At 52.2% G+C, this 24,429-nt stretch overlaps 1 protein-coding gene and 1 non-coding gene across 3 annotated transcripts in view; both read left to right on the top strand.

The window, feature by feature from the left end:
* The window catches only part of C5 (complement C5), a 76,496-nt gene extending 52,476 nt beyond the window's left edge, over window positions 1-24,020 (top strand). For both annotated transcript variants that reach the window (XM_055302065.1, XM_055302066.1), the window contains exons 27-41: window positions 549-644; window positions 1,452-1,623; window positions 3,982-4,187; window positions 6,058-6,210; window positions 8,649-8,711; window positions 9,724-9,805; window positions 10,701-10,758; window positions 12,703-12,805; window positions 13,189-13,263; window positions 13,379-13,484; window positions 14,292-14,375; window positions 15,222-15,311; window positions 18,139-18,222; window positions 22,484-22,622; window positions 23,258-24,020. In XM_055302065.1, the coding sequence (XP_055158040.1) occupies window positions 549-644; window positions 1,452-1,623; window positions 3,982-4,187; window positions 6,058-6,210; window positions 8,649-8,711; window positions 9,724-9,805; window positions 10,701-10,758; window positions 12,703-12,805; window positions 13,189-13,263; window positions 13,379-13,484; window positions 14,292-14,375; window positions 15,222-15,311; window positions 18,139-18,222; window positions 22,484-22,622; window positions 23,258-23,399 (1,653 nt within the window). In that variant the 3' untranslated portion in view covers window positions 23,400-24,020. The remainder of the gene's footprint in view (window positions 1-548; window positions 645-1,451; window positions 1,624-3,981; window positions 4,188-6,057; window positions 6,211-8,648; window positions 8,712-9,723; window positions 9,806-10,700; window positions 10,759-12,702; window positions 12,806-13,188; window positions 13,264-13,378; window positions 13,485-14,291; window positions 14,376-15,221; window positions 15,312-18,138; window positions 18,223-22,483; window positions 22,623-23,257) is intronic.
* On the top strand, window positions 15,609-15,799 carry LOC129495322 (U2 spliceosomal RNA). The gene has a single exon (XR_008661492.1). It is a non-coding gene; the product is annotated as a U2 spliceosomal RNA (small nuclear RNA).
* Window positions 24,021-24,429: the final 409 nt, after the last annotated feature.

A 24,429-nucleotide genomic window follows, 5' to 3' on the forward strand; every position in this document is an offset into this window, starting at 1 on the left:
TCCGGGGTGCTTTGCTTTGGGTTGTTTTTCTAAGATCTTATGATTCATTCCTGAGACACGGAGGGGTGAGCGTGGGACATACAGCTGGGGGGGTGGGGACCTGCAGGCAGGGCGTCGGGGTGCCCAGGGAGCATTGGGGTGCCCGGGGGGTGTCAGGGTGTCCAGGAGGGTATCGGGGCATCCAGAGGAGAGTCGGGGTGCCCAGGGGGCATTGGAGCACCCGAGGGGGGCATTGGGACACCCAGAGGGGAGTCAGGGTGCCCAGGGGGCTGTTGGGGTGCTCAGGGGGGTGTCAGGGTGCCCGGGGGGAATCAGGGTGCTCAGGGGGTGTTGGGGCACCCAAGGGGGAGTGGCATGAAGGGCAGGGGCCCAGAGTGCAGAGATGGCATCGGAACCAGGGCTCAACAGGACCACAGGGTGGGGGTTGGGGGCCAGGATGCCCAGGTCCAGCTGAGGCCCGGGGCCGCCCGGGGAGGCTGCGGGGCGAACGGTCGCCTCACTTGCGGGACACCGGCTCAGCCTCCGTGGGAATCATTCCTTATTTTCAGGGGACTTTGCCTACTGAAGCCCACGAGCACTCCTTGTACCTCACGGCCTTCGCGGTCATTGGAATTAGAAAGGCCTTTGACCTGTGCCCACTGCAGGTAAGGCCTGGCCTCCGCCCGCAGCCTGGATGCCCGTGGCCTGGGTGCCTGTGGACTGGGTGCCCGTGGCCTGGGTGCTTGTGGCCTGGGTGCTTGTGGACTGGGTGCCCGCGGCGTGGGTGGGGGCCGCCTTCACTGGCCTCTGCTCCGAAACCCCAGGGCCACATGGTAGCAGCACGTGCTGCAGCCCCTCCAGCCCCTGCTTGCGGGCCCGCGAGGACACGGAGGTGCCGGCGGGGTCGCTGTCGCCGTCTGGGCTATGGAGCCGTGCGGCGGGCGCGGGGCCGGTCACCTGTGGCCGGGGTCCAGGACGCGGCGCCCCCGCTGCCTGCCCGCGTGTCTCGTGAGGCCACCCGGTGCGCGTGGCGCTGGCCTGCAGCCGAGGCGCCTCGTGGCGGGGACTAGCCGGAGCTGCGCCAGCTCGTCGGCGTCCTGGGCCCGGGTTGCACGCGGAGGCCGGGCTCCGAGGGCTCGCCTGACTGAGTCGGCGTGGGCCTCCCGGGAAGGGACGAGCGCCCGGCCTCGCGCCCCTGCCTGTAGATCAGCAATGGCTTGGACTCGGCCCCCGAACCCGCGTGGACGCGGAAACACCCGGGGGTTGGTGGGGCTGCGGCTGCAAAACCAAATACCCCGTTGCTGTGTCCCAAGGCCATGGCCCCTGTGCCCCGGGGCCTGCAGGAGGCGGGGCCTGAGGGCCCCCCCAGTGCCTCCCTGCGGCCCCTCCGCCCCCCGGGCCCTCCCGGCTGGGCCGCCTCGTGGGCGGGTGGCGGGCCCTGGAGCCCAGGCGTCCTCTGCTGTCGCTTCCAGAAAATCAGCGCGGCCCTCACCAGGGCGGACGCCTTCCTGCTCGACGGCGCGCCCTCAGCCCGCAGCACCTTCACGCTGGCCATCGCCGCCTACGCGCTTTCCCTGGGGGACAGGACGCACCCGCAGTTCTACTCCATCCTCTCGGGGCTGAAGAGGAAAGCTTTGGTTAAAGGTACGGCTCGGTCCTGCCCGGGCGCCGAGTAGTGACAGGCGGCGGGCACGCTCACTCGGGGCACGCTCACTCGGGGCACGCTCACTCGCGGAGCTCGAGCAGGGCGCGCTCCCTGGGCGAGTGTGCAGGACCCTGGGCACCACGCCCGGCTCTGGGCTCCAGAGCTAAGGCCACAGACCGGAAGGAAAACGGGCCAGGTCCTCTGACACAGGGTCGTTACGGGGACGGACGCGTGTGGGGAACAGGTTGGCGGGAACCGATACGAAGGACGTGGGAGCAGGGAGGGGACCCGGGACTGGGTGTGGCCTGTAACCCACAGCTCCCTGGGAGGAGCCCTGGGGACGCGGGGGCAAGGATGTTCCGGAGGAGCCGCAGGTGCACACACCCGACACGGGACCACCCACCTGCACACACCCGTGCCCGTGCACAGCTCCCAGCCGCCCGAGAACCTGGCCGAGGTCGGGCCTGCACATTCCCCTGGCGGCTCTGGTTAGGGCCCCGCACGGCCTGCCTGCGTCCATCGCCCGTCACCCGGCGCCCGGGGCCCCCCGGAAGCCCAAGCCTTCAACTTCCACTTTGAGTAGAAAGGGAAGGAGTTGGAGGATTTTTAGCGGTTGGAGGGTTTTTAGCGGCGAGGCGTGCCCACCGCCAGGTGCCTGCACTCTCCACCCTGGCTTGTTCTGCACCCGCCTCGCTCTGTATGTATTTCATCCTGGAAAATAAAAATTCCGCTTCCTCTGGGTCAAGAGTATAGAAATAGAAAGAGGGTGGCAGTGACCTCCGGCCCTCTGCTGGCTGAGGTTCTCCAACAGCTTCATAAATGCAACATGGGGGGTCCCTGGGTGGCGCAGCGGTTTGGCGCCTGCCTTTGGCCCAGGGCGCGATCCTGGAGACCCGGGATCGAGTCCCACGTCGGGCTCCCGGTGCATGGAGCCTGCTTCTCCCTCTGCCTGTGTCTCTGCCTCTCTCTCTCTATCATGAATAAATAATAAATAAATAAATGATCTTTAAATAAATAAATAAATAAATACATAAATAAATGCAACGTGAGGTGAACCAGTATCTACGAGGTTTGACCTCTCTTTTTTTTTAAGATTTTATTTTATTTATTCATGAGAGACACACAGAGACACAGAGAGAGGCAGAGACACAGGCAGAGGGAGAAGCAGGGAGCCCGACGTGGGACTCGATCCCGGGACCCTGGGGTCATGCCCTGGGCTGAAGGCAGGCGCTAAACCACTGAGCCCCCAGGCCGCCCTGAGATTTGATTTCTGTCATCATTTTAAAATGACCGAGTCTTAAAAAAATAATAATAAAAATACAAATGAATCCTAATACATACCTCCCACCACTCGTATAGGACTTTAAAAACAACACAAAGGAATTGTCTTGGGTCTTGTAAGATAGGGATCATAAAATCACAGAAGTTACGGACAGATCTTAATAATTCAAATAACGTCGCGCTGCAGGTATCTTTAAAAAGCGAATTTTTCAGCCTAAATACAGCAGCTGCTCTGAGTCCCTGAGAGGGAAGGGAAACATTGCCCAAACTCACGCAAATAACATAATCATGAATTGCAGACAGTTATGTCAAAACCTCGACTAATCTTCAAAAACGATTTCCAAATATGCCTTACCGGTTTTGTTTTTTTTTTAAGATAATCTGTTCAAAAAACGATGTAGAGTGACAAGGTTCAATTACTAGAGCCGCCACGAGTGTAATTTAGACCCTGACTTACGGGAAGCATCGCACGCGTGGGATTCTTCACATTGGAAAGCGATTGTGAGACTGAACCAAGGTGTCGGGCACGAGCTCCTAATTGCCGGGACGTGGATTTTTTTTTTTTCCTTTTTCTGTCGGGGAGAAAACTTGTCCAGTTCATCCCCAGTGTCCGTGGTAACAGCAAGGCTTCCTGCGCGTGCGGTGCTTCCTGGTGGATTAAACGTCCCATTTGGGGTCTCAGCTGAGTTTCGCTGCCAGGGAACAGTCCTACATACCCGGGGACCCGAAAGTCAGTCCCTCGGGGCTGAGGGAAGGGTCCCGATGGGCACGGTCAGTCCCTCGGGGAGCAGGGAGCGGACCTGGGCGCTCTGGGTGCTCGAGGGACCAGTTCACGGAACTTCCCGCTCCCGAGTGGGTGTGGACTTTGCCCCACGACCTCGCCCGGCAAAGACAAGCAGCACAGTCTGAGGGGCCCCACCCTGTCCTGGTCACCTCGGCGAGCTGCTCCTCGCAAGCGAGTAAGAAACGTCCAGACGCAAGCGGCCACCACCACAAGAAACTTCCGGAAGCCCGCTACACTCACGTCACCTCCACGCGTTTCTCGACATTAATGAATGCGATCTGTTGACGTTCAGGTGACCCCATCGTCTACCGTTTTTGGAAGGACGACCATCAAGAGCCAGAGAGGTCCACGGCGACCGCGGGCACAGCTCGCACGGTGGAAACCACCGCCTACGCTTTGCTCGCCTGTCTGAGCCTCAGAGACGTCGCCTACGTTAACCCGGTGGTCAGGTGGCTGTCTGAGGAGCAGAGGTACGGAGGCGGCTTCTACTCAACCCAGGTAACGCGCCCCCGTCCTGCCGTCTTGACTGCATGTGTCGCAGCGGCGCGACCTCCGCACGCGCACACACGGCAGATACGCCCCAGGTCCCTTCACGGGGTTAGTGGCACGGCCAGCGTCAGGGCTCCCGTCTCCGGACTCTAACCCTAGTGCGTCCCTTAGGGATCCTGTTTTTTTTTTTTATTTTATTTTTTTTATTTTTTTAAATATTTATTTATGATAGTCACATAGAATGAGAGGGAGAGAGGCAGAGACACAGGCAGAGGGAGAAGCAGGCTCCATGCACCGGGAGCCCGATGTGGGATTCGATCCCGGGTCTCCAGGATCGCGCCCTGTGCCAAGGGCAGGCGCCAAACTGCTGCGCCACCCAGGGATCCCGTTTTTTTTTTTTTTTTTAATTTTATGTATTTATCCATGAGACCCCGAGAGAGGCGGGGGCCCGGGCCAGGGGTGGAAGGCAGGACTCGATCCGGGACCCGGGGTCACGGCCTGGGCTGCAGGCAGACGCTGTGCCCCGAGCCCCCGGCACCCTCCGTCCTGACCCCACTGACCACGAGGGCCCACGAGTCCGTCACGTCCTCTGCAAGGGCCCTGTGGACAACGCCCCACGCTCTCTCCCCACAGTGAGTGACACGCACGTGGGCTCTTACAGCTGAGGAGCTCCCGGCGAAGGCCGTGGCGGGCGCGCACCCAGGGTCCCCGCACGGGTGTCCGGGGTGACACGGCGTGTCTGCGTGTTTAGGGAACCGAGAGCGAGGGCGTCCTGCACGAAGACTGCGGTGCCGCTCGAGTTTGGGGGGCCTTGGGGACGGGCGTGGGCCTCGCAGGGAAGGGGTTCACATGCCACGGCCCATGACGGGGAGGGGGGGCCATAAGGGACAGCCCTGAGCTGCTCATGTTCCCCGGCTGCATAGACGAGGACGAGGAGGCCGACAAGAACCACATTCATCCATCTGTTCCTCCATCAACTACTTGTCCCACAGCGCGCGTGGGTACCTGCCACAGGCCACGGGCGCCCGGAAACACTGGGCGGGGAGGGGACACAGATGGCTTTGGGGGGGACGGGGGCGGAGGACCTCCGGGGGGCACCTGCAGAGACGAAGGACCCAGTCGGGCACGGACTCGGTGGCAATGTGCACAGTGACTCACCTGGGGGCAGACACTCGGGGTGCTCCAGGCCCCTGCCCCAGGGCCCCGCTTCCTGCCGCTCCCTCCTCCTCCCTCCTCCTCCAACCCCTGCTGCACCTCCCCCACCCCTCGCCCTCCTCTCTACCTTCTCCTCCCCCTCCCCCTCGTCTTCCCATCCCTCTCCTCCTCCCTCTCCCCCACCTCCCCTCCCTCTCCACCTCCCCTCCTCCTCCCCCTCCACCTTCTCTTCCCCCTCCTCCTCCTCTTCCTCCTCCTCCTCCCTCTACCTTCTCCTCCCTTCCCTTTCCCCCTCCACCTTCTCCTCCTCCTCCCCTCCTCTTCCCTCTCCCTCTCCCCCACCCCCTCCTCTCTACCTTCCACACCCCCTCCCCTTCCTCTCTACCTTCTCCTCCCTCTCCCCCTTGTCTTCTCCTCCCTCTCCTCCTCCCCCTCCCCTCCCCACCTCCCTCCTCCCCTCCACGCCCTTCCCCTCCTCGCTACCTTCTCCCCCTCTGCCCCTCCCCGTCCTCGCTACCTTCTCCTCCTCCACCCCCTCCACCTTCTCCTTCCCCTCTGCTCCCCCTCCCCCTGCCCCTCCTCCACCTGGGGGCTCTTCACCAATGTCACTCAGGCAGCGGGAGTTGCAGCACGGGTTAGCGCATCCCGCATCCCCACCCCGTAAGGAAGAGTACTGGTAACTAGAGATTACGTGAATGAGCTAAACCTGTTTCTGTGCCGATAGGATACAATTAATGCCATCGAGGGCCTCACAGAATATTCACTCCTGATTAAACAACTGCACTTGAACATGGATGTCAAGATTTCTTATAAGCATAAAGGCGACCTCTACCATTATAAGATGACCGAGAAGAATTTCCTGGGGAGGCCAATAGAGGTAAATGAAGGGCTTTTCACAGTATTTTATAATTGGGTGCGACCTTTGCAATCATGTGTTCCACTCTTATTTCACAAATGTATCACTTTCCTACTTAAAAGCGTACTGCGCACCTGTTGCACCTGGGCACTGGGGGGTCCAAAGCAAAGTATTTGAAGAAACTGTGTGCTCGGGAGGCAGTTGTTTTAACAGACAGTGAAGAACGAGGGCCTTGACAGGGATGTGGAAGGACGTGGAAGGACAGAGCAGGGCCTCCAGGCCCAAGGGGAGAGGTAGGAACCTGTCCAACACGTCCAGATGTGCAAGTTAATTCGGGAGGAATCAGACTGACGTAGGCAGGTGAGGAAAAGGGAAGAACGTTCCAGACGCACCAGTGCACACAAGGGTGCAGAGGTAGAGGAACAGAGAAACCGCACTTGGGCGGACGCCGGACCCCTGAGCCACAGAGAGAGGCAGAGACCCGCGTGGGGAGCCCGAGGCGGGACTCGATCCCGGGACCCCGGGGTCACGCCCTGGGCCGCAGGCAGCTGCTCAGCCGCTGAGCCCCCCGGGCGTCCCTGGATTTTTTTTTTTTTAAATGAAAACCTTGATGGCCTACAAAATTTCCCAAAGACAAGAACATGTTGGAAAAACTAGTTGGTGTATCAGTAAGAGGAGCTGCCGGTAAACGGTTGCTAAGATACATTTTTCTAATTGCCACATTTTAGATGCTTTTAAATCATATTCAAATATACAAATAACTGGAATAGTTTTTAACTGCCTATATCCTCCACGAGTCCATGTTTAGGAAAAGTAAATACGCATGAGAGATAAAATTTAATGCAAAAAAAAAAAAAACCCTATTGGCTCATAGGGAAAAAAAAAGACAGATATGAATATGGGTAGGAGCTATGGACATATTCCAACACTTAAAAATCCAGAGACTTCAAATAAAAATCTGCTTCCAGATGCTCTTGAAAAACCGAATGATCTGGCACATGGAGCTGGCAGCGGTGGGCCCTCTTCCGTGTGCCTGGGGCCTGCCGGCCACGTGGCCTGTGTGTGCACTTGGTCGTGCTTTGCACCCGGGCCTTGGCAGGTGCACGTGCTCATGGCGCCCGGGTTGGCACCGCGTCCCCTTTGTCGGGAGGTTCAGCGGGAGGCAGCGGGGCCTGCGGGGCACGGCGGGCAGCTGGGGCGCGCTGGCCTCAGCTCTCTGCAGGATAATGCCGCCAGGGCGCCCTCGCCGTTTTTTTTTTTGATCGTCACTGTTTTTTTTTTTTTATTATTTAAATTCAATTTGCCACCGCATAGTCTGACACCCAGTGCTCCTCTCATCGTGCGGCCTCCCAGTGCCGTCACCCAGCTACCCGCCCCTTGCTATGCTTAAGTAATTGAAACCTCAGCCCATGGTACCATGGGTGTATGAGACCCCGGCGACGCGTACCTGGCTCTGAATTCTCCACGCCAGCGGGTCCTGAAATACAATACACAAGAAAGGTTTGGGGACAAGCAAGTGTGGGAACCTGCCGCTGACGTGAGGCCAGACAGCTGTTCCGCGGGGGACAGCCCATGCTCCACAGGCACGTGAGCCAGTGTGGGGACTGGGGAGGAGAGCAGAGGGCCGGGCCGGGCCGGGCCGGGCCGGGTGCCGCGTGCACTTCCCTGCCTCGCTCGCCGCCTACCTCCACGGGACCCACTCCTCAAGCAGCCTCCTGGTGCGCTGCCTTTGCAGTGGGCGCTGCTGTGTTCCAGCAGGGACACTAGGGAAGTTGGCCTTTTTATGTACATTCACTAAAATTGAGAGGAAGGGCTGACGGCACATAATCCATATGTGGGGCACGTAAATCCCATTTGCACTGGTGCGCTACGTGGGGAAGGACGGGCCGCGCACTTGGCGAGAGCCGGGAGCCAGCCCTTGGGCCCCTTGCTCACTGGTCCGTCCCTTGCTGTCCACAAACCAGGAGGCCCTCGGACGACGGGGCGCCCCGGAGAGGAGTTTGTGCCTTCGCGCCCCTCCTAGAGGATGAGAGAAGAGCATCAGCTCCCGAGGGTTCGGCAGGCCTGGGTGGGGTGCTGGGGTGTGGGGTGCGGGTGGGGTGCCAAGGGTTTTGGTAAACAGGCCAGCGCGAAGTGCAGGAGACACGGCACCGAGAGGCCGTGAAAGGAGTTTACTCTGTTGGCAAAAGGGGACGAAGGTCCAGCTCTGTCATAGCCGTACACCCGGGGGGAGGTGACCAGAGGCGGCTCCCGAGAGCTGGCTTTGCTGGCCGGCCCGGGAGAGCCCAGACGCCGTCCTCGCGTGCAGAGGGGGAGGCGGAATTCCCGGCGCGTCCGGCGTCCGTGTGCACAGGCTCGCTCTGACCGGTTGGATCCGAGAGAGGAAGCTGGCCTGGCGTTGTTCCGGCTCCTTCCTATCGAACAAGACAAGCAAGCACGGCTTCTCGTCCCCTGTCCAGGTGCCTCTCAATGATGACCTCGTGGTCAGCACTGGGTTCAGCAACGGCCTGGCCACGGTGCACGTAAGTATTTCACAGGGAGCCGACCTCAGGGATGCCCGCTTGCACGCAGCGACGGAAAGGCAGGGACTGGGCCACGGAGTCGGGGAAAGCGGGGCTTGGGTGACCTCGACCAGCGTAGGGTTCGTTCATCTAAGTCTCTTCCGCTCTCGGGAGCTGTCCTCACAACCGCCTTTTGCAGAGCCACCCTCTGGCTCCCGACGTGTATGTGCGCATGATGCGAGTGTGCGTACACAACACACGCACCATGTTTTCTGTGGTTGGTAACAGAGGCGCGCCCCGTTTATCCCGCATCATTGCGGATGGACGTATGTACGCAAGGGCTCAGGCTGCCCTCACTGTGGCCGTACACTGCACGCGCGTCCGTAGACAGCTTAGAAAAGCTCGTGACTGCCAAATGGCTAAAGTAAGACAGAGTCCATATTCTAAGCATAAATTAGCATTCTATCGATGATTCCAATGATGCTCGAATCTTGAGCACATTTATCCCTTCAAAGACTTTGTAAGATGGCAGGTTGGGTTGGTGGGGACGTGGACTGTCCACCTCTCTGTCGCTTCTAGGTACTCTCGACACACGCCCTCCCGCAGCGCCCTTGCCCTTCCATGCGCACCTGTGACGTGCTGTTTACCACGGTGGCGCGGGGCCCGGGTGAAAACCATACATCCTAGCCTTGTAATATTATGCGTAAAATCAGAGTGCTCGGGTTCAAGGGTCAGAGGCCTAGGAACTTTCCTGAACAGTCGGGTGCTCGGATTTGATTGCGTGGGATTTGGGAAGATTCTGGCTGGAGAGATGTTGCTTCTTTCCCCTCCTGGGGCTTCTCAGCTGTGCTGCAAACTGTGGGGTCTGCTGACAGTCCCAGCTACCGTGAAATGAGTCTTTACTGCACCCCATTTGCACTGGATTGTAGACACGATACCTCAGGCACACCATCTGCAGCAAAAGTGCTGCCAGTGTGCCTTCCCCGCTGTCCTACTCTAAATGAAATGCTCTTGTTCACTCGTCCCCACGTAGGTGACAACCGTGGTTCAAAAAACCAGTACCTCTGAGGAAGTTTGCAGCTTTGATTTGAAAATTGACTCCCAAGACATAGAAGGTAAAACGGCGTAGTTTGCACTGTAATCTTGTGCCCCGTTCTCCCCCTGCCCGAGGCCATCACATCCCTCTTCCTGTGGGTGGCTTCTCCCCTCCCGCTGCCCCCTGCACACCGCAGTCCTCCCCTAGCCGGGGCCCGGGTCGGGGGTGTGCTTGCTCCCGCCCCGAGAGCTCCCACCGGCGGCACGAAGACCTACTCCTACCGGCCAGTGAATCCAGGCATCAGCTCCTTCTCCCCCGACCTTCCCCAGACATGTTACCTTACGTAGCTCCTTCCTTCAGTTAGAAGTTCTTCGAGAGCCGAGAACTGTTATAACCGTTGGTATCGCCCGTAGCCATGAATTTCCACTAAGATCACTGGAAGTGGGGATCCCTGGGCGGCTCAGCGGTTTGACACCTGCCTTGCGCCCAGGGCGTGATCCTGGGATCCCGGGATCGAGTCCCACATCGGGCTCCCTGCATGGAGCCTGCTTCTCCCTCTGCCTGGGTCTCTGCCTCTCTCTCTCTCAGGAATAAATAAATAAATAAATATTTAAAAAATAAGATCACTGGGGGATCCCTGGGTGGCGCAGCGGTTTGGCGCCTGCCTTTGGCCCAGGGCGTGATTCTGGAGACCCCGGATCGAATCCCATGTCGGGCTCCCGGTGCATGGAGCCTGCTTCTCCCTCTGCCTATGTCTCTGCCTCTTTCTCTCTCTCTGTGTGACTATCATAAAATAAATAAAAATTAAAAAAAAAAAATAATAAGATCACTGGAAGTGCCAACTTCCAAATCATAGATCATTTTTAAGTGCGTTCAGAGACCATTTCGTCAATTATTCTCTTCCGACAGGTACAAAACAGCTCAGAGTGGCTCACTGTCATTTTTGTTTGCTTGTCTGTCCTTGTGTGTGCTAGCGTCCAGCTTCCGAGGCTACAGCGACTCGGATTACAAGCGCATCATAGCATGTGCCAGGTGAGCCTGTCTCCACCAAGGGGAGCGCGGACTTCGAGGTCTGACTTGTGCCGTTGTATTCTCTTTGTATCTTTTTGAATCTTAAGAAGCCTGTAAGGTGCAAAATCGTGCACTTTTTAACATGCAGGACATAACGGATATTCTTAGCTACTTCCTGTACAGAGCAGCTATGTTTTTGCTCATGGTTTTCCCTTCCACTTTCGGCCTTCTTCTAATTCAAACACTGTAATATTATTATTTTTTTTCTATCTCCCAGAAAGGTAGAGAGGAGATAGAAGTATTAGGAAAAGAAAAAGCAAAAGATTTTCTTATAAGCTGCTCCTAGTCTCCTACTTAGAAAAATCACACTCCGCCAGAAAAATCCCCGGCCGTTATCAGCCAGTGGTTCCCAACTCGGGCTGCACGTGGAGGTCAGCGGGAGAGCGCTCAGAACTACCCAGAGCTCTGGCCTCGCCCCTGGAGGTTATCCTGGCGGGAGCCAGCGGCTGACCCTCTGCCGACGAACCCAGACGCCTACATTGGTCTAACAGGGTCCTATTGCTGCCAGCTAACAATTTGCCAGACACTTAATGGTGAAAAAACCCAAATTTATTCTCTTCTAATTCTGGAGGCCAGAAGTCCTAAAATCAATGGGCTGGGTTCCTCCTAGAGGCTGTAGGGGAGGAGAGTCCACTTCCTTGCCTTTTCCAGACGGAAAATAACTGATCCCCCAGTTCAAGCGGAGCTTTTTCCCTCTGTTATCATTAAAAACCAAAAACCCACCAGCTCTCCCATTTTTACCCCCTCTGCCTTTTTCCTTAGCTCCCTCCTAGACAGACGATAGTCCTTAAAACAGTGTTTGAAAGATAAAGTATCCATTGTGGCAAACTTAGAAAACATAGAAAAGCATGGAAAGGAAAAGAGATCGTCACTTATATTCTCGCCATCCGGAGAAAGTAGCCGTGAACATTTTCGGGTATTTCCTTCCAGCCTTTTCCTGAACATGCTTATTGAGTCTCTTTCCAACATAGAACAAATTTTCTCTTTCAAATAGGCTCCACTAGAAAGGGAACAGGAATGAGAATCAATAGATTTACGCAGCTCTGGAGAGTGAACTAGTGGTGTGAGCTTGAACCAGTACCTAACCATCGTCCTCAGTTTCCTCAACTAGTTCATTAAAAGGACTGAATGACTTCTATGGTCTTTTCCAGCTCCGTTATTTAAAGTATCAGTCAGGGGGCCCCTGGGTGGCTCAGTCAGTTAAGCATCCGACTCTTGGTTTCGGCTCAGGTCCTGTTCTCAGGGTCATGAGATCAAGCCCCACATCAAGCTCTGTACTCAGTGTGGAGTCGGCTTGGGGTTCTCTCTCTCCTCCTCCCTCTGCTCCCCCCACTCATGCTCTCTCTCTCTCTCTCTCAAATAAATAAATCTTAAGGGACGCCTGGGTGGCTCAGAGGTTAAGCGCGTCTGCCTTCAGCTCAGAGCGTGATCCTGGGGTCCCGGGATTGAGTCCTGCATCAGGCTCCCTGCATGGAGCCTGCTTCTCCCTCTGCCTGGGTCTCTGCCTCTCTCTCTCTCTGTCTCTCTCTCTCATGAATAAATAAAAAAATATTTCTAAAAATAAAAAAAATCAATCTTAAAAAAAATAAAGTATCGGTCAAGTGAGCCAAGAGTTGGAATAGATGACCCAAAGATCTCTTGCAAATCTAAAATGTAGGGATTGCAATGCATGGGTTATAGAGAAGCAGGTAAGTGGAGGCCCGAATAAAAATTAAAGCCTACTAAGAAATAAGGCCTTGTCTTAAACAATCTTGTCCACTTATTTTCCTTTTCATTATCTTGTTTTATGAAGTGCTGTGGATTTTTCTGTATGTAAATTTCTTGTTCATTTTTTTCACTCATTTCTGATCTGGGATTTCCTTGTCCACTTATTTACTCCATTTCCTAATCTCTGATTTATTCCAGCTACAAGCCCAGCAAAGAAGAATCATCATCTGGGTCCTCCCACGCCGTGATGGATATCTCCCTGCCTACCGGAGTCAGCGCAAACATAGAAGACCTACGAGCTGTAAGTGTTCTCTTACGTGTTGTTCTGGATGCTGGGTTTTCTTTACTGCTTTCTTGTACAGATAAAGCTATTTCCTTTTCATTTTAACATATCACTTTCATAGAATCACCTAAAATATTCTTTCCAAACCAACAATCGACCTTGGTTTTGATTTTTCAAAGTAAAGTGGGGGCGCATCCTGGCCCAGTCTGAACAAAACGTGAGCGCGTATGACTACATGTCCAGACTTTTTCAAGGGGGGGAGCTGCTCTTCGACTTTTTGAATAGTGGATTACACCCCATGTCTAACACCCCCGATATCGGGTGAATGCATTTAAACAAAAAAGATCAACTTTAAAAAGAAAATAATGAAATTAAATGCAAGCTTTCCTGTCCTCGCTCAGCTTGTGGAAGGAGTGGATCAGCTGCTCACTGACTACCAGATCAAAGACGGGCATGTTATCCTGCAGCTGGATTCCGTAAGTGCCACCTCCTACCCGCGCCCGTTTCCCATCACTACCCGGAACTTACGGGCTTAAGGCGCTGAGTCTCTTCTCTCCCATAATTTCCTCAAACCCTGAATCTACTCAACAGATTCCTTCGGATGAGTTCCTTTGTGTTCGATTCCGGATATTTGAGCTTTTTCAAGTTGGGTTTCTGAGTCCTGCCACGTTCACGGTGTACGAATACCACAGGCCAGGTAATCCCTCTGACTCTCTTCAGGGGCCTTCCTCACGGTACTCGTTGCATCGCTCCTTTCGGGAGAAGCTCACTTACCTCCCCCATGTCTTCAGCCCCCCAGAATCGATCACTCCACCTTTGGTCTCATCACATTTTGCAGAGAGCTCCGTCATAGCCGTTGTCATGTTGTTCTCACCAAACCCAGACACAACGTTTTCATCCTTGTGCCCCTTCAGATCCAACACAGTGTTTGGTGCATAACGTGCATCGATAACTGTTGAATGAATGAATGACCCCCACCATTGGATCACTCGTCTTTTCTGAGAACACTACATGATCAGAAAGCTCTTTGGTCTGCAAGACAGATAGCTCCACTTTAGACAGTTCTACTTGTTAAAAAAGATTCTCGAAATGAACCAAACTCTCACACCCATTCATTCTAGTTTTATCTTCTGAAATCACACGGAACATACCTGGCCCCTCCTGCGCTGTTCTCTCCAGCCTGAACGATTACAGGCCTCTCTGTAGACGCTCATGTAACACAACCTGTCTCCTCTCATTCGCCGAAGCATCAAATATCTTGATTCTAAGAAATAAATATCGAACAGTAAAATTTCAAGCACAGAAGGGGAAATCACTTTGAGGGAGGGTTGAGGGGCCCACACCAGAAGAGACGAGTCACGATTTAACCTCCCTGCACCTAAGTCACAAAAAGAAGGGTTTGGAATAACTGACCTCCGAGGCCCCCTGGGAGAGACCCACTGAGCCATAAATGTGCTGTGTGCTAATCACGGCCCCGCTCCTAACGACGCTTTCATTGCCGCAGATAAGCAGTGCACCGTGTTCTATAGCCCATCCGGTTCCAAACTGCAGAAAGTCTGTGAAGGAGTAACGTGCAAATGCGTAGAAGGTAAAGTGCACGTAACACGTTCAGGCCGCCTGCTTGTGCAAAGACGCCGCTCGTCATCCGGGGCTAATGGGCCCACCGTCACGTCTCGGGAGCAGAGGCCTCCGCTGATTCCTTGGATGCTGTAGAGCTGCTCCTCAACAGCGTCTGAACACCCCGCTAGTCCCTACTGCCCACAGGCAGAGAAGCGCCAGCTAGACGAGTGTTGGACGGCCGAGGCCTAGCAGCGTGTGGAGCTGTCACGTTTCCCCGGGTCTGTTTAATGTGACAGGCCCAGGCCCCCGGTCTGAGAGAACAGACGCTCAGGACGGAGCCACTAGCTCCTTTCTTTGTCCTTTTCTCTTTATTGTTCAATTCCCTTCAGTTGTCTATAAATCCAAGGCCGTCTCCTTGGTCAAGGAAGAGACCCAGAACTCAGCAATGATCAACAACTGACTCCCTGAGGGTCTGGGTTGGTTCGGGGTTTACTTTGTTTTTCAAACACCATCGCATTTTCATGTTTCTCAGGTACTGATTGTACCAAGTTATAGCCAAGAATCAGTCCAGTTATCATTGTGGTTCCTTTAAGGGACTTTCAGCCATACTCAAAAATGGGAACTTTTCCTCCTTTCTTAATGGAAGCACATGAATATGGGGTGACTACCCATTCTAAGCCTCTTGTTTTTGTTTGTTTTGTTGCTTTACATAACGATTCACCTCATGGAAGAGGGAAAAATGGACAGGTCTTGGCACCTGGTATGTGTTAGGTCCTACTGGGTTGTCAGGGTTTATGCACACTGTGTTTGCTGCCAAAGGGAGTGTCTGCCTCTTTACGTTAATCTAACTTTTACCATTTTTCACAAAATCCAGCTGACTGCGGACAAATGCAGGCAGAATTGGATCTGACGATCTCTGCAGATGCGAGGAAAGAAACCGCCTGTAAACCAGATATTGCCTACGGTGAGTTCAAAATTTCTATATAGAGTTTTATTGAACATGAAATTTTATGAATGCGCGATCAGAGAGATCAGCAACTTTCCACAGTGAATTGGATCCTACGTTCCATGTGTTCCCTTGAAAGAAAACACCATGGATTTTCAGCATTAACCTGCAAGATTACCTGTCCTGCAGCAAAGGAATGTGACTTTCATTTGAAATGACAGGAGTGATGCACGCATGTAGCCAAGACACTTTACTCCAATAGATCCCATCAAATTAAACATGTCGAATTAAAATATATCCAAAGAGAACTTCTGAATCACTTCTCGGCCTTCTGGCTAAGATCAAGGGTAGTATCTGTTCTTGCCAGTTTAACATCTGATACATCCTCTGTCCGAGGACAATATATTAAATAGATTTTTGGGATTAGGAGATAGAGTAGGAGCGTGGGCCGTCCACTCCACGCATTGACCTGGTACTGCGGGACTTCCAGGAACGGTGCCCCCCCCCTCGGGGGAAATAAAGGTCGTGTAAGAGTAAAAAAAAATGAGAGAGAGAGAGAACTTTTGAGAGGCCACAAAGGTGTAAGATTTCATTCGAGCAGAGGCAGAGACAAAGGTGGTTGAGGGGCTTAGAATTTTTTTTGAAAAAAAAAATTTTTTTTTCAAAGACAAGGTAAAAATATCAACAATAAATCATTTTAGGGAGATCCCTGGGTGGCTCAGTGGTTTGGCGCCTGCCTTTGGCCCAGGGCACGATCCTGGAGTCCCGGGATAGAGTCCCAGGATCAAGTCCCAGGATCGAGTCCCGCGACCGAGTCCCGCGTCAGGCTCCCGGCATGGAGACTGCTTCTTCCTCCTCCTGTGTCTCTGCGCCCCCCCCTCTGTATCTATCTCAAATAAATAAATAAATCTTTAAAAAAATAAATAAATCATTTTAAACATATGCAAAATTGCCATCCTCCTCTTCAAAAGGAACATCTTCTGGTTGTTCAGAGCTAAGCCAAACGCCCAAGTGTGGTTGTAGTCCTCTTAAGTTCAGAGGATTCATTCCTTTGTCTTCTGTCCACGGTTTCTAATGTTTATTTCTGGCTTTTTTTTTTTTTGTAGAGAGGAAGAGAGCGTATTGTACACTATCTCAAACCTTTTAGTGTGTATTGAAAGTAGGGTATTATTTATAAAAGAAAGAGAAGTACCGTGAATTCAGCGCTGTGTGTCTACTGATTGTTTTCATATATGGTTTCTCACTGGGGTCCCACAAGACCTCTTTGAGGTAACAGAGAATCATCTATAGTTTGCCACGGAAGAAACTGAGGCTCGAGGAGATTAAATAATCTGTTCAAAGTCATGCAGGAAATAAGTAGTAAAACTAAGACTCATCGTGGTCTCCAGCATTACTTCCATTGCATTACACCGAACTCTCTTACTGGAAATACAGCCATCAGAATGAACTGGGTACGGCTTATTGTGTTGCCATAGACCTCATCTTGATATTTTAAAAAGGTTTTACTTAATTTTTTTTTGTTTTACTTAATTATTTGAGGGAGAGAGTGAGAAAGAGAGAGCACGTGAACAAGGGAGGGGAGGGGAGGGGCCGAGGCAGAGGGAGAAGCAGACGCCCCGCTGAGCAGGAGCCCAACCTGGGACCGGGTCCAGGACCCCGGGAGCTGACCTGAGTTGAAGGCAGACACTTAGCCGACTGAGCCGCCCAGGTGCCCCCTGATTTTCTTTAAAGAGGCTCAAAAGCTGCCTAACTCAGCCAAGACCCGCTGCAGTTTTTAAGATACATTGAGAATTGAACACTATGATGCTTTAATAAAAATTTCACTAAATTATTTATCTCCTCCATTTTAGAACTATTTTTAACTCTTAAATATCAGAAAAGTACTTTAACAGAGAACCAATGCCATCTGGATTTAGTTTATTACTTTCAAGAGAAGACTTGTCTGTGTTTTTTTGAAGTCCAGGGGTTGGTATTGGAATAATAAATAGAAATGAAAGAAAATAGTTCCCTCCCTCCTCTTAGGCGCATAGTAGGCATTACCCATACCCACCGCAGAGACTTATAAATCTGATAGTCAGGACATTTTAAAATCTGTTTTAACTACTAATTCATTTGGCCTTTGGTTCCGGCACAGCGAATTCATTCATTCCTCTTGCTAGCTAGGATCTCAAAAATGGGCAAATCTCTGAGGCCATTCACTCCAACCCCATCAAAAGCAAAAATGAGAGGAACTTTTCTTAGACTACACGGAAGGGATAGGTCCCTTCAAGGTGCTCAGTCCAAAACTGCGATCTAATACCGTGGATTAAAAATCGATGCCTGGATGAAAACAGGATAGAGAACGTCTCACGTCAGCTGCCAGTCCAAGCAAAGATGAGTCAAAACACGGAATCCTATCAAAATCCAAAGATCGAAGCCCTGGGGGGTATCCGCGGAGTCAAGGCGAGGGAACCCGAGGCCCACGGGCAGGCAGGACTGATGGATAAGGGCCCCCCCGTGGGCACGTTCCCCGTGGGCATGGCCGCTAACCCTAAAGGGCCCGAATCTGAGCTTCACGTCGGACGAGGCGTGTTTCGTCTGTCTAGCAGGCTTCGGTCCTTTAGTTTAATGCTGCTCTTCCCCTAGTCAGCCCGTCCTGTGACCGTGGCCGGGGCTGATCGCTGAGTGGAATGATCAGTAGAAGCAGATGGGGGTACTCAGGCTTTTGGAAGGTGTAAGAGTCACCTCGGGGGCCTGTAAGAGCGCGTGCTGGGTTTCATTTCTCATTTGTTCGATAAACTCCGGTTTCGCTGGACGTGGCGGCAGTGATGTTAAGCTTGCATCCCTGTGTTGTTTCTTCCACCAGCTTATAAAGTCCTTATCACATCCATCACTAAGGAAAATGTCTTCATTAAGTACGCTGCGACCCTCCTGGATGTCTACAAAGCTGGTAAGCATTCATTCGTTCACTCACTCATTCATTCATTCATTCCCTCAACAAATATTTAGTACTTACCAGCTACCATTATGTGAGGCATTATATTGATAGACTAGGCATTATATTAGACACAGAGAACACAGCTTGGATAACGCAGCCAGAGCCCTCGCCTTCATAAAATCAATATTCTGGGGCAGCCCGGGGGGGGGGGGGTCAGCGGTTTAGCTCCGCCTGCAGCCCGGGCGTGATCCTGGAGACGGGGATCAGTTCCGCACTGGGGTCCCCGCAGGGAGCCTGCTTCTCCCTCTGCCTCTGTCTCTGCCTCTCTCTGTGCCTCTCATGAATAAATAAGTAAAATCTTTAAAAAAAGAAAAGAAAAAATCAATATTCTGTTCAAGGAGACACATTCAAACAAAAAAAGAATAGGAACAAACAAACTAGACCTTTATCAATCGTAACAGGTAGACATGTAAGACACGTCATTCACTCATGTGAGAAACTCCTTCAGTGCGATATCAGCGTCCTTTAGGGGTGGCATTAGGAGTTAGCCATTTTCTTTCTTTTTTTTTTTTTTTGGATTTTATTGGTTCATGAGAGACACAGAGAGAGAGAGGCAGAGAAGCAGGCTCCCTGCGGGGACTCGATCCCGGGACCCGGGGTGACGGATGGCCTGGGCCGAAGGCAGCCGCTCCACCGCGGGGCCCCCCGGGGATCCCAGCTATTTTTAAAGGGATGGGGTGGAGAGGAAACCAAACATGCAAAGGCCCCGAGACAGCAGGTGACCTGGCACCATCAGGAGCTGAAGGAGCCCTGGGTGACGGAGACCGGGAGACACTGGTATGAGATGAAGCTGAGACATGGGCAGAAGCTGGGCCCCCCAGGGGTTTATAAGGCATGGCAAGAAATTCGGATTTTATTCTAGAAGTCCAAGGGGAAGCTATTTAATACAAGGTTTGAGGCAGGCAGGTGACATGATCTGTTTATGGTTTTGAAAGACCATCCTGGCTTCCCTGTGGGAGGGATCAGAGTAGAAGCCGGGAAACCAGGTCGGAGCATCTGTGAAGCGCAGAGTGGCGGGCTGGACGCCAGGTGAGGGTCAACGAGGCTTTTAATGACCAATACAATGAAATGAATTCATGTGGAAAATAACATATAAAACACTGTAAACTGTGTTCCTTTTTATTCTCTAATTAAACTAAGCTGTAAGTATTTCACAACTACTTGTCAAATTATATAAATGGTCACACAAAGGATTCCTTAAAGCATTCTAAGGATTCCAAATAAGTTTTCTTATTTTTTTTATTTTATTTATTTATGATAGTCACACACACAGAGAGAGAGAGAGAGAGAGAGAGAGAGAGGCAGAGACACAGGCAGAGGGAGAAGCAGGCTCCATGCACCGGGAGCCCGACGTGGGATTCGATCCCGGGTCTCCAGGATCACGCCCTGGGCCAAAGGCAGGCGCCAAACCGCTGGGCCACCCAGGATTCCCTTTATTTTTTATACAATTCCATTATTCTTTCTCTAATCTCTGAGCTTATTAAAGCTGAAATATATTTTCTTGAACATCTGAAGATGGTATTGACATAACTGCTAGACTATCATGAGCAAATCACCAACACATATCGATCCACTTTCTAAATATTTGCTCCTATCCCACAGCATGTATCGAAGTGAGCCAATCGGGCTTGGTAGGATTTCCAAACTGCCTTTGTGATGCTAGCACTACCAGCAGCCTGTCAAAACCCCAATATTTTTCCAGTTTTCATTATTGCGATTTTTAAAGCTTTTCCTATTATGACTTCCTTTGGCCTAGTGTCGTATTAGGTATGTTGTAGGAGACACTAAATTTATGAAGATAATATGTAAGGTGAGTTTTTGCTTGGCTCGCATCTATGTAGTGTCTAGAGACACTTGGTACCTGCTTGGTAGGTAATTCAGTTGATGCCAAATGGAATAGCTGGGAATTTCAGAATTTTTGCTGAAGCCTAGCTCCTCTCTAACATTCTATTTGCACCAATAAGGTGTTCACATAAATATTCCTCATTGACTCCTTTTCTCTCAAACAGTTTGATATGTTGCTCTGTTGTTGCTTCCAGTACCTTGAAATCAATAAAACCCAGTAAGTTATCTTCGAAGTTTCCATTTTTAAATTTCATGTGACTTTTATCACTTTTTATATTAAGTAGTCGATTTCTCAAGAACGATTGAAATTTTGTCACCTCACTTATATTTTCCAAAAAGTTGTGTTCTCATTTCAGTAGATAGAACTTTTGCAGTCAGTAGGACCGCAAGTCTACATTGTACCTTTATGTTTATACTGATTTTCTTCTCCTTTGAAATTCTTTCGAGTGTTTCAAGTATGAAAATGCTTGAGCATTTTTAGCCATAGACTAGAGTTAGCTTCTAATAAATGCTTTCCAAATCTACTTGCTTGATCAATACTCTGATAAAAAAGAATGTTTTTCTGCTTTTTATTATTTCAAATGTTTCACTGTATGAAATCGATTTGTGATGTTATTCTATTTTTTTCTCATTGATGATCACATTTTTTTTTAATCTGAACCATGATTGTCGCTCTGATGAAAACAGGTGGTTAGCACCCTGATCTTCTCACAGGGTGGGAAGCACCGTTTGCAACCAGCTTTTACATTCTAAGGGAGAATAAGCCATTCCTATTTTTACTGAAATAATCAAGTGCTCCTCATTCTGGGAATACAAATTATTTGTCTTATGTTGTACCAATTCTTGCATAGTATCAGAAGACACTCCAGGTTGTTCTGGAATATTTCACAGTATCAGATGATTTCCAAGCTGTAGTGTTTTTTTTTTTTATCAGTATCATTTCTTCTTTGTCCTCCTGTCTGTCCGGAAGATTCATATTTATGATGTTTAAAAGGAAATGTTAAGAGATTTTTGCATACTTCATTATCTCTTCATTCTGGGTGTTCATTTTTTAATATATATAAATTTTAAATTTATGTAAATATCAGAACACCACCTATTCACCACTTACCCAAGAATTGCTGCACACGAACAACAAGCCAAACTAAACACTAAACTATCCAGAGCAGAGGGCAACCATGCAGTTCAAGAATAATGATGAGCAAAAAATTAAAAAAAAAAAAAGAATAATGATGAGCTGATGTTTCCCCTAAAACACAGGGGGCTCAGAGTAAAGATGTAAATGGGGAAGAGGTCCGTGACGGTAGAAGCTGAGGTTAGTTACCTAGTCCCTCTTCTGAGTAGGCTGCAAATTTCCACAGCAAAAGGCTTTTGAAAATAATAGTAAGGCCCCAGCAGCGACACTGCTACCCTGACGGGGCCGAGCTGGTAAGCAGCGCTGGGGATGCAGCTTAGATCCTGCTGCCTGGGGAAGTCATGTCCTCACGGTCATCGGGGGAGAAACATCTACTACTACGTCTAGGTTCCGAAGTTTTTCAGGATTTAATGATTCGGATGACTCCGTCCGAGTTAAACAGCTGACCCCCAGGTCCGAGTCTATAGCCATGACTCAGGCCCAGGCCCCGCCTCAGGGAGTTCCCAGACACAGCTGCGTAGACGCCAACATTGTGACAGAAATCCAGGTAGGGTGGGAGGAAGGGAGAGACAGCGGTTTACCACGAAGAACATCTGGGGTGTTTGCTGGCGGCCTTGAGAGGTGCGGATGCACCCGGGTGCAGGGCAGCCCGGCCACAGGGGAGGGGATGCGTGCCCCGTACGGCAGCCTGCGTCCCGACTCCTCCCGGGTTCCTCCCCTGGGGGTCCCAGAGTTCCCCTCTTTCAAGTCCTCCAAGTCCTTTCACACACCCCTCGCGTCTACAAAGCCGGTCATTGCCAGCAACCAAATAACCTTTTCATCTTGTTATGTGACATTTGGGGATTAATGTTCAACCGTAGAGAAGGTCTTGCAATTCCCGGTTCTACGGGAAGAAGAAGTGCTTCCGGGGCGCTTCTCGGGCCTAGGCCGTCCTCACACGTTCACGGCCTCCGGCCTCCTACGGGACTCGTACGGGGTGGGTTTTAGCGTCGTTCCCACCTTCCGGATGCGAGGTCTGAGCCTTCACCCGTCCAGGGCCCCACAGCCAGCAAGGGGCAGCGAGCCTGGTTCCAGATCCCAGAGCCGTAACCGTAGGGACGCTGCCACTCTCCGGCAGCCGCTCGGCATCAACTTAGACCCCTCCGTCGCCAGCCGGAGGAACTGGAGTTGTTAAGGCGCTTGCGCTCACGGCGTCGTGACATGCATGTGACCGTCCACTTGTGTGTCTCCCAGGCGAGGCCGCTGCCCAGAAAGACTCTGAAATCACCTTCATTAAAAAGGCCACGTGTGCGAACGCTGAGCTGGAGAAAGGAAGACGCTATTTAATTATGGGTAAAGAAGCCCTCCAGATAAAACACAATTTCAGTTTCAAGTAAGTCCTGTTGGAGTCTCTGGTCTTCCCTTCCAAACCAGGCGTCATTTATTCTTAGTGACGTGTTTCCGCTGTGTCCTGCTGTCAACCAGCAGACCACCAGTTAGGAGCCCAAACGCAACGGTGTGAACTCACACTTGATCTAAGGCCCAGAAGCAGTGAAACACGCGAATTTAAGACAACGAACCACTCAAAACGCAGAGGGCGGCTGAGTGCTCACTGATCAATGAACCCCGGGGCCCGGGTCTGACGACGCTCGAGGGCGCTCATCCGACCCCCCCAACATCCGCCCCTCAGTAGGGTCTCAGACGACATGTTCTGTTTGTAAGAGAGAAGTGTTTATGCATTTTATTGTCTCTGTTTGAAGAATAGGGCTTGAAACAGATACCGTTCCTGCCTTTAATCGTGGGAGCCCCAAGCAGTTTCCTGGGGTTTGGGGGGTGTCCTCCCTGGGGGGGCGGTGAGCAGAGCCCGGCTGACCACGCGGCCGCGAGGGGCCTGAGCCGCCCCAACAGCCGGGGCTTCCGGGGCTTCCGGGGCTTCCGGGGCTTCCGGGGCTTCCGGGGCTTCCGGGGCCGTGGCCCCCTCTCCCCGCGGCCGCCGCCACGCTGCTCCATTGTCCTTTTTCTCGGCAGGTACATCTACCCCCTGGACTCCTCGACCTGGATTGAATACTGGCCTACGGCGGACGCCGCGTGCCCAGCCTGCCCGGCGTTCTTGGCCAATTTGGATGAGTTTGCCGAAGACATCTTTCTAAACGGCTGTGAAAACTCCTGAACTAGTTGAGCTATGCACAGTTTTCACCCTGGGCTCCTGCTGCTGAAGGGTCTTCCTTTCCTTCCTTCCTTTCTTCTCTTTTTCCTAAAAACCATTCACGGCTGGTCTTATTGGGAAAGCTCGCTTTCCTTAGAATTAGTGGCACTTGCTGTTATTAGGGGATGATTTTAAGAGCTGTAACTTTCGGAAATAACATGGCCTTGGGGGGCATGGAGACAGAGCCTCCTTCCAAGGTTATCGGACACCAGATGCAATAAAAATTGGAACGACTCCTAGACCCGCCACTCAGGAACGCTTGCTGGGGACGCAAGAGTAGCCCCACTGAAGTGTGGTTTCTTACCATTATGGCCTTTGCTTGAAAGAAAACACCAAGGAACAGAGAAGGGATCATTAAAACCTGACTTTGCGGGGATCCCTGGGTGGCGCAGCGGTTTGGCGCCTGCCTTTGGCCCAGGGCGCGATCCTGGAGACCCGGGATCGAATCCCACGTCGGGCTCCCGGTGCATGGAGCCTGCTTCTCCCTCTGCCTGTGTCTTTGCCTCTCTCTCTCTCTCTCTCTGTGTGTGACTAACATAAATAAATAAAAATCAAAAAAATAAAATATAAAATAAATAAAATAAAACCTGACTGCTTTCCGTGTGCAGAACCGGGGCGGGGGGGGGTGCTGTTATTTCACGCCGGGGCCGCTTCAACCCACCAGGAGGCGGGACGGGTGGACGGAGCCACAGCGCAGACCCGGGAGTCAGTGCCCTCAGCAAACAGACGGTGGGAGGCCCCTGCCCTCCAGTGGCCTCTCCTCACCCTCGTGGGGATCCCCCCGGGTCCCCCCAGCACCTGGCCATGCCCCCGGGACTTGCTCCGGTCAAGGATCGCCGCCCTGGAAGGCAGGCCGCGGGCAGCAACCTGGAGGAGAGGGACGGGTGGGAACGGGGAGACTGTTCTGGCCCCAACCAGGTCTCCGGGACCCGCCCGATTTGTAAAGACGTTGATTTTTAAGTGACATTTGGGGGTAGCTCTTTGATCTCACAAG

Source organism: Nyctereutes procyonoides, unplaced genomic scaffold (genome assembly GCF_905146905.1).
Source record: "Nyctereutes procyonoides isolate TBG_1078 unplaced genomic scaffold, NYPRO_anot_genome, whole genome shotgun sequence".
NCBI classification, from domain to species: domain Eukaryota; kingdom Metazoa; phylum Chordata; class Mammalia; order Carnivora; family Canidae; genus Nyctereutes; species Nyctereutes procyonoides.